This window comes from Neoarius graeffei, chromosome 17 (genome assembly GCF_027579695.1).
Source record: "Neoarius graeffei isolate fNeoGra1 chromosome 17, fNeoGra1.pri, whole genome shotgun sequence".
Taxonomy (NCBI): domain Eukaryota; kingdom Metazoa; phylum Chordata; class Actinopteri; order Siluriformes; family Ariidae; genus Neoarius; species Neoarius graeffei.
Window position 1 is genome coordinate 35,054,903 of NC_083585.1, and position 10,154 is coordinate 35,065,056.

The window sequence follows — 10,154 nt, forward strand, 5'->3', positions numbered from 1 at the left end:
TCGCTGACTATTACAAGCCTTGCTCTTGGAGTGAACTTTGTTGGTCGACAACTCCTGAGGAGGGTAACAATGGTCTTGAATTTCCTCCATTTGTACACAGTCTGTCTGACTGTGGATTGGTGGAGTCCAAACTTTTTAGAGATGGTTTTATAACCTTTTCCAGCCTGATGAGCATCAACAACGCTTTTTCTGAGGTCCTTTGTTTATGCCATGATACACTTCCACAAACATGTGTTGTGAAGATCAGACTTTGATAGATCCCTGTTCTTTAAATAAAATAGGGTGCCCACTCACACCTGATTGTCATACCATTGATTGAAAACAACTGACTCTAATTTCACCTTCAAATTAACTGCTAATCCTAGAGGTTCACATACTTTTGCCACTCACAGATATGTAATATTGAATCATTTTCCTCAATAAATAAATGACCAAGTATAATATTTTTGTCTCATTTGTTTAACTGGGTTCTCTTTATCTACTTTTAGGACTTGTGTGAAATTCTGATGATGTTTTAGGTCATATTTGTGCAGAAATATAGAAAATTCTAAAGGGTTCACAAACTTTCAAGCACCACTGTATACCTCTTGCTTGGGGAGGGATATGTGGAATAAAGTCATGCAAACTGTCCAGAAACTTGAGGAGATGGGCAGTGTTGTAGGGTCCAAGCACAGCACAGTGATGGAGCACCACATGCATGTTAATAGCTGCACACATGGTAATATTTCCACCATGCTGACTAGGAACATCAACTGTGTCTACTCTGGTCCAGTAGTCTACACTGTAGATAGGTCCTGTAGTCTTGCTACACCTGGAGCTTACAATGATCTTACAAGCTGATTGGCTCAACACTAATTTCCTGGTGTAGCAAATAATCTGCAGGTTGTCTTTTGCATAGTCCATCCATCCATTATCTGTAGCCATCCATTATCTACAGCAGGGGTGTCAAACCTGATCCATAAAGGGCCTTGTGGCTGCAGGTTTTCATTCCAGCCATGCAGCAGCACACCTGACTTGGCTCATTCAATCAACTGAACTGTCTTCACACAGTCAAATACTTGCAGCCACACCCAGCCTTGATTAAAGGGTGGGTGTGTCAGTTGATTGAATAAGCCAAATCAGGGTGCTGCTGCATGGCTGGAATGAAAACCTGCAGCCACACGGCCCTTTATGGATCAGGTTTGACACCCCTGATCTACAGGGTCGCAGACAAGCTGGAGCCTATCCCAGCTGACTATGGGTGAGAGCCAGGGTACACCCTGGGCAAGTTGCCAGGTTATCACTGACACAGAGACAAGCAACCATTCACACCTACGGTCAATTTAGAGCCACCAATTAACCTAGCCTGCATGTCTTTGGACTGTGGGAGAAACCGGAGGAAACCCATGCAGACACGGGGAGAAAATGTAAACTCCACACAGAAAGGCCCTCGCCGGCCACTGGGCTCGAACCCAGGACCTTCTTGCTGTGAGGCGACAGCGGATTTTAATAATGACTCTCTTTTGAAATGGATTAGATTGCCGTTTCTTGTAAAATAAATCATCTTTCAAAATGTCCTCTATTTGATCATAATTTACAACCATCCAGTCATGATTATGTGCATGGTTTATTATTAGTAAACTGTTGTTCAATAATGCTTCCAGTGTGTCTGTTTATGGGTTGATAAGACTTTGTTCTAGTGGTTAAATGTTTGAGGTGCTTACAATCACTTGTTCACACCATTTTCTTTTTCTACAATTAGGTGATATGATGATTTTTACTGCTCGCTCCAATGTTTAAAATGCAATTTGTGTCTGAAATTAAGCAGTATTTTTGCTTAAATATTCCATTGCTATATTTCTGACCAATGAATAAAACTATTTCATGAGTACACTTTCACATACACACACTTGTTTTGTTTATTTGGTTCATTTAAATTTGTGTGTTAAATTGCCCTTAGTGATGGCATACGAGCTGGCTAAATCAGCATTAACATTTCTAGCCTTTGTGAGCCATGTACTATCGAAAAAAATGTTTTTAGTTCTCCACAGCTGATTTCATAGATTGAAGGAGCAGTTCACATTACTGCTGATAAAGCATCCAGATACTGTAGGTGTACAGATATTAAGAATTATCAACCAACTGAATTTTTGGATAAGATATCCTCAGTAGAAAGGAAACTGTGAACTACTGTAGGTACATTTCACTGCAAAAAAATTGAAAACTGAATTTGAGAAGAAAATTAATACTAGTGAAATTATCTTGCTGCATGGACAGATATTTTTACTTGATAAGACATCTTAGAATAAGTTGGATGCAATCTAAAACTAGGTTTAATAATTTCAGAATTGGTGTCTTGTATTCTTCTAATAGGAAATGCAGATTATTTCAACTATTTTCAGGATATTTTCACTTGCTATCATTTTTTGCAGTGTTTTTATTTTTCTAATTCTTTAAATTCAAGGCAAGAATTTTTTTTTAACTTAAATCATTTCTTATTACCTACATACCATAACTATGCTAATCTTTTCAGATGGAATCAGAGTACAGATGTCATGATGAAATCTACTATTTATGTGGATGGGAGGGTAAGAGTGGATCAGCAGGCCTGATTCATCATGCTCCCTCACAAAATTCTAAACAAAATATAGACCCACATGGGACTATGCACATGGGGAGAATAGTACATAGAGGCAAAAACTAATGTGTTTTTGGAATGCCCAGAAGCAAAACAGGACATGTGATAATCAAATATAAGACAAGGCACATTTATGGATCGATGTTACAAAAATGAATGTATGTCAGATTGTTTAGTTGTCACAGTTTGGCGTACACTTTTTTTTGTCTGTGTTTTCATCTGTTAACTTTTTTACCCTGAAAATGCTTCAGAGAACTGTTAGCTAGAAAGACTTAATAGATGAGCAATGTAAAAAGGTGTTTTTGTTACCCTAAACAACTAAATTACTTTGCAAAATGTATTGTGTAATGAGCATGAGATTAATCCAGGTGAATATATTATTGGGAGCAATAATATTGTTTCTGTAATAGCTTTGGCAAATATACTGCAATGAAATTCTATAATTTGGAATGCAATACTTTATGAAAAGTGTGAGTCCCTCAAGGAACTGTGCAGTTTGATAGGTATTTCTATTAACAAGATATTATCCAAAAATCACAGAACTGTAAAAGTTGACAGAAATTTCATTGGATATGGTTACAATTCATTCATTAAAATCTATAATTTTTATCTACCTCAGGCTTTTTGTAACATTGCATATGAGGTGGCAGAAATGAATTCTTAGAAATCTTGAGACAATGTTGGCTCCAGTACAAAATAGTTCATTTACAACATTTACACTTACAGGTTTTCATGATTTGGGAGAATGGGAGCCCATTTTATCCATTCCCTATCTTCTTATGTTTTTATTGTCTTCTGCTTCAAACCTTACAATCATATATTTAATTATATCTCAGCGGGCTCTTCATTCTCCTATGTGTATACTAATCGGTCTTATGGCAGTTGTGGACTTCTCTTTACCAATATTTTGTGTACCAAATATGCTGCTAAGTTTCTTATTTAACTGGAAAGGAATTTCACTTGTGGGCTGTTTGGTGCAAATGTTTTGCATTCACTGTTTTGGTACATTTCAATCTACTATATTGCTTTGGATGGCTCTGGATCGCTTTTTTGCTATATGTAGACCTCTTTATTACCACAAATACATGAAAATGCCCGGTTTTCTAAAGTTTGTTATTTTTCCAGTCATCAGAAATGTGTTCTTAGTTACCACAGTGGTTTCTTGGGCTGGAAAATTGACTTTTTGTGCAACAAATGAGATAGATCACTGTTTTTGTGAACACATGGCATTGGTTCAGCTGGCATGTGGAGATATTTCCATTAACAATGCAATAGGGCTTTTGGGTATTTTTCTTACAATAATTGCTGATTTTATTTTCATTACAGTATCATATATAGTAATACTTTCTTCTGTCCTGAGATCTGGCAAGGCCTGCTTAAAGGCTGTTAACACCTGCATTACTCATTTAATTGTCATGGCAGTGAGTCTGACTTTTGTTTTAATTGCCTTTATGTCATACAGACTAAGAAACAACTTTTCTCCCTCCAGCCGTGTCTTCCTGAGTACAATGTACTTACTTTTTCCAAGCTGTTTTAATCCAATTATTTACGGAGTAAGAACCAAAGAAATAAGAGAACAGTTTCTGAAATTCATGAAACATTTTAAGGTCTTTCCAAAGTAATCATGTCATGTATTGTATATTGCATCATATATAAAACATGCCTTGACAACAACTAAGTTACTTTTTATTAGATGTTTTTTTTGCCTTTATATAATTGCAATTTTAAAGAGTTAACTGAAATTATTTCAAATAAATAAATAAATATGCTTACAACAAACTGAGAATATAGACTTTCATTCAATTGCTATGATGGATAGATTGAGTGTAACATCTTTAGAGAGACATGAAGGGAAATTAAACTTGTATTACAGCTCTGGGTGACCATAACTTTGCATGTGCAGCCTCCACATCCACCAGCTACTTCTATCTTTTTGCATGATAACTACCATCTGGTAAGGGCAAAGTCTAACATGCACTGTATCTTTTCAAACTGATGCTTATGCAACATCGTAAATCAGCTGATCATGCTTGGAGGAGAGGATACTTTCCTTCTTCCATATACATGGGCTTATAGATGGGAAAAAAAATGCCAAATTGTAATTATTCTCTCTTGGACCCCTGGCCATAGTTTACAAGAGCATTTTGATGATTCATATTTATGCTCTCCCAAAAACAGGCAAATGCTTCACCATCTTTCAGCATATTAGTCATCAAATGAGGTAGCAGTGCAGCCATTACTGCACCCAGATATGCAGTCCCCTTTGGAAAGAATTAACACAACAAAGCCAATTCTTTGGTTTTTGCTATATAATGAATATATGTAGGTTTGAGATGAAAAGATGAATATGAGATGATCGATCAGAATGTCGGCTTTCAGTTCATGATATTTACATCCTGATGTGTTCAACAAGTTCATCAAGCTGGCAACCCACTGGCATCATGAAACTGGTGCATTTGTCTTTGTGATGCTTTTTGAGGCTTGTACCACAGTCTAAAATGTTCCATTTTCCACCCCTGATGAAGTCCTTTGTTGTGTTGGCAATGTGTTTTGGGTCATTGTCTTGCTGTATGATGAGGTTTATCCCATTTACAACGCCAAATCAGAAAAAGGTTGGGTTTTTTATTATCTTCTATTATTATTCCTGCAACAAATTTGACCAAATAATTATCTGCGGTGACTTTAATTTACCCAATATAAATTGGAATACTGGAACTGAAACATCTAATGACTGTAACTACAGCAACTTCACCAAACTTTTGAAAGACAACTTTCTATGTCAAAATATTAAATATTTTCTTGTGGATTTCCCCAGAAGAAATGGTAATATCCTGGATCTTATTCTCACCAACATTCCTGACAAATTTCGTGATGTTCATGGTTTTGAAGACATCTTCCCAACCGACCACAAGATAATTAACTTTGTGCTAGATCTTAATCTCATCTCATCTCATCTCATTATCTCTAGCCACTTTATCCTGCTCTACAGGGTCGCAGGCAAGCTGGAACCTATCCCAGCTGACTACGGGCGAAAGGCGGGGTACACCCTGGACAAGTCGCCAGGTCATCACAGGGCTGACACATAGACACAGACAACCATTCACACTCACATTCACACCTACGGTCAATTTATAGTCACCAGTTAACCTAACCTGCATGTCTTTGGACTGTGGGGGAAACCGGAGCAGGGTTGTATAAAATTCAAAATTGAATTGAGAATGACCCCTAAATTCCAATTCAATTCTTGAATTTGAATTGAGATAGCAAACAGGAAGCGGAATTGCAGTTCAAATTCGAATTGCAGGAAGTTCAATTGGAATTCCATGAAATTCAAAGAAATTCATGATATACATAATTAAGGTGTATTTAACAATGAAGCTTTACAGTATATATTACATATATAGTAACAGCCACTCCGGATAGTATGGCGAGGTATTGTCTATGTCATTCATTCACAGTTAGTTGTTGCAGCTCCTCATATGGCTGAACAAGCCGATTCGTGATTTGCATGTGCGGCCACAGTTAGGGCAGGTTGTTCCTCCTGGAAGAGTTGGTCTGCTTGGAGCTTGCTGCCTTGCTTTTCGGGCCTGTCTCTTTCGAACAGCATCATCTATATGTTCAGATTTCAAGGTCTCGACTATTTTGGCCGTTGCCCTGCACCAGGAGGAGCGGTCTGAGGTGAGACTTTCAAAGTCATTTGGCTCGACTTTTCCTTTTTTGAGGTATAATTTCAGAGTGTCTTTGTATCTCTTCTTTTGACCTCCCTGAGAGCGAGTTCCCACCTTAAGCTCTCCAAAGAAGATTTGTTTCGGCAGACGTGTGTCATCCATTCTGGCACAGTGCCCTGCCCAGCGTAGCTGGTTCTTCATGACCATGGATTCAATGCTGGTACTCTTTGCTTCTTCCAGCATGCTGACATTTGTCTGATAGTCTTTCCAGGAGATCCCAAGAATTCTTCGTAGGGAGCACTGGTGAAATTGCTCCAGGGTTTTGAGGTTTCTGCGATATGTCACCCATGTCTCGCTGCCGTATAAGAGGGTTGGTATGATCACAGCTTTGTACACCATTACAGTAGTTTCATGTCAGTTTTGAGGTTACAGTTCTCGAATACGCGTTTCCGAAGTTTTCCAAAAGATGCGCATGCACTCCCAAGTCAGTGAGTAACTTCGTCATCGATGTTTGCTTTAGTGTTGAGAATGCTTCTGAGATAGCTGAAGTGTTCAACAGATTCCAGTGTTTCCCCATCTAGTTGAATATTTGCCATGGGAGCCTGCTGGCCAGGAGCAGGTTGAAACAAAATCTTCGTCTTTGTTTTGTTCATTTGGAGGCCAAACAGCTTATAGACTGAGTTAAAGAGATTGAGGGTATCCTGTAGGTCCTTTTCCGACATGGCTACAATGGCGCAGTCATCGGCATATTGTAGGTCATTCATTTTTATTTTCTGGACTTTTGTGGTTGCCTTGAGCCGGCTCAGATTGAAAATACTTCCATCAAACCGGTATCTGACTGTGACACCGGCAGGGAGTTGGTCTTTGATGAGAACAATGACCGCAAAAAGGTAGACGTTGAAAAGGGAGGGTGCCAAGACACAACCTTGCTTGACACCAGTCACAATGGGGAAAGCGTCCGTTTCCAAGTTATTGTACAGCACAGTGGCAGTCATGCCATCATGCAACAATCGCAGCATCTTGAGAAACTTGTCTGGGCAGCCCAGCTGTTTCAGAATTTTCCACAAAGCTTCACGGTTCAGGGAATTGAAAGCTTTGGTCAAGTCAATGAAGGCCATAAACAGGGGCTGCCGCTGCTCGACGCACTTCTCTTGCACTTGTCTGGCCGCAAAGATCATGTCAATTGTGCCACGTTCTGGTCGAAAGCCACATTGTGATTCTGGAAGAATCGATTCGCTAAGTGGTTGGAAACGAGTGATGAGGACCCTTGCCAAGATCTTGCCGGTGTGAGACAGCAGCGCGATGCCACGGTAATTGCCGCAGTCTGATCTGTCCCCTTTTTTAAATAACACAACAATCATCGCGTTTATTAGTTCGTTTGGTAGAGCTTCATCCTCCCAAACATGTTGAAGAAACTTTGTCAGTTGAGTGGTTAGGGCAGGCTCCCCAGCTTTATACACTTCAGCAGGGATGCCGTCAGGTCCATAAGCCTTGTTATTATTCAGGCTCATAATAGCCCGGGCAACTTCTTGGAGACTCGGCGGGGCGGCAAGTTCAGTTCTTTCGGGAAGAAGAGGGATCTGACTTATAGTCTCTGCAGTAACTGTGGTTTTACAATTCAGAAGTTTTTCAAAGTGTTCTTTCCATCTTGCCATGATTGATGTGTTGTCCTTGAGCAGTGAGCCATCTTCCGCTTTCAGGGGAGCCAGGCCAGTCTTTATTGGTCCATATAACGCCTTTGTGGCCTGAAAGGAACTTCTCATGTCGTTACTGTTGGCGAAACCTTGAATTTGGGAGGCCTTATCAGACCACCGTTTATTTTTAATTTCTCTGATGCGTACTTGCACCTTAGCTTTGAGGTCAGAGAATTTCTTGTGTTTAGCGGAATTATCATGATCATCTTGCCAAGATACGAAGGCACGACGTTTCTGGTCCAAAAGCTCTTGGATTTCAGGATCATTTTGATCAAACCAATCTTCATTCACTCGTTTGTGAGTGCCAATTGTTTGGGTACATGTTTCGATAATGGCAGATTTCAGCGAGCTCCAATGCTCGTGGAGACTGCCAGGGTCAACATTGGTAGAGATAAGCTGCTGCAAATTTTCATTTAAACAAGTCTGAAAGTTTTCCTTTTCTAGTGGAATCTTCAGTTTCAGTGTGTTTAACTTCTTCCATACAGGCCTGGAGGTTTTTCGGAATTTGTTCCTCAGAGCGATATCCATACACGAGCGGACTAGTCTGTGGTCCGTCCAACATTCGTCGGCACCTCTCATCGCACGGGTACACCTCACGTCTTTTCTATCCCTTGCTCTGATGATCACATACCGTAGTCCAGGAGATGCCAGTGCTTAGATCGTGGGTGGCACCAGGTATTTTTATGTCTGTGTTTCAGGCGGAAAAGCGTGTTAGTGATGACTAGGTTGTGCCGCACACAGAATGTCAGCAAAAGGTGACCATTAGAGTTTGCATTGCCGACACCTTCCTTTCCTTTGGCTCCTTGTCAGAGCACTGCGTCCCTGCCAACACGGGCATTAAAATCCCCCAACGAAACAATCTTATCAGTAGTCGGGATAGCTTTCATGACGGTTTCCAAATCCTCATAAAACTTCTCTTTGACATCATCGTCTGAGGTTAGTGTAGGTGCATAGCAGCTAACAACTGTCGCATTTTGGTTGTCGTCAAGTTTCAGGCGGAGTGTCATGATTCTCTCATTCGCTCCAATCGGTGTTTCTTCCAGTTGATTCACTATATTGTTCTTTATAGCAAAACCAACTCCGTGTATTCTTCTTTCTTCCTGTGGTAGACCTTTCCAAAAGAAGGTATACCCTCCTAAATCTTCTTTCAGTTGCCCTTCATCCGCAAGGCTAGTCTCACTCAGGGCAGCAATGTCCACATGAAAGCGAGCAAGCTCCCTGGCGACAAAAGCTGTGCGTCATTCTGGGCGGTCACAATCATCTCTATCTGTAAGTGTCCTCTCGTTCCAAGTCGCGAAGAGAAAACGCCGGGGTGGGCGCTTCTGATTTTTTTTTTTGTTTTCTGGGTTTTCTTCTTTCTTTTCTTACTGCTAGGAGACGACCCACTGGGCGCAGCAACCCAGCCAGGAACAGCCAGGATGAACTATTTTTGAGGCACCTTTTCTAGCCCCGTCCCCAAAGGGGGGAGCAAAGTGGATCCTAAAAAGGGTTGCTCCATCATAGATGTCGCTGCCGAGAAGTGACTTCATCCCTTTTTCCAGCCACTTAGCGACCCATGACATCGACTGCCAATCGTGCAGAGTTGTGGCTAGGAACTCCCAGGAGTCGCATCCCTGTTCCACTTGCCACGCATCCATCGCCGGTTGGACTTTTCAACACCACCAAACATAGACACCTGGTTTGCGCGTGATTGAAGACCAACATTGGATGCCTGTGATCTTCAGGCCCTCAGGTGACACTACATTAAAAATAGACATAATTCTGTAGTGGAAATCACTGCATTGACTCAGGACCACTTCAGAAAACCATAATCTGTGAACACAGTTTGTCACTGCATCCACAAATGTAAATTAAAACCATATATGAGCAACATCCAGAAACACTGCTACCTTCTCGAGGCCTGATGTCATTTATGTGACTGAGGTGAAGTGGAAAACTGTACTGTTGTCTCACAAATCAAGATTTGAAACTGTTTGTGGAAATTACTGACACCACATCCTCCAGGCAAAAGAGGAGAGGGACCATCCAGCTTGTCATCAGTGCACAGTTCAAAAGCCAACATTTGTGATGGTATGGATGTGCATTAATGCACACGGCATGGGTAACTTGCACATTTAGGAATGCAATATTAATGCTGAATGATGTATACAGGTTTTGAAGCAATATGCTGCCATC

The 10,154-nt window shown here is 40.6% G+C and overlaps 1 protein-coding gene across 1 annotated transcript; it reads left to right on the forward strand.

The window, feature by feature from the left end:
* The first annotated feature begins 3,279 nt into the window (after positions 1 to 3,279).
* On the forward strand, positions 3,280 to 4,239 carry LOC132864680 (olfactory receptor 52K1-like). The gene has a single exon (XM_060898096.1). It carries the CDS (start codon positions 3,295 to 3,297, stop codon positions 4,237 to 4,239), a length of 945 nt encoding a protein of 314 aa, XP_060754079.1. The 5' UTR covers positions 3,280 to 3,294.
* Positions 4,240 to 10,154: the final 5,915 nt, after the last annotated feature.

Excerpts from the sequence above, each read along its gene's own strand:
- LOC132864680 (XM_060898096.1), top strand. The coding sequence starts at position 3,295 with ATGTTGGCTCCAGTACAAAATAGTTCATTTACAACATTTACACTTACA.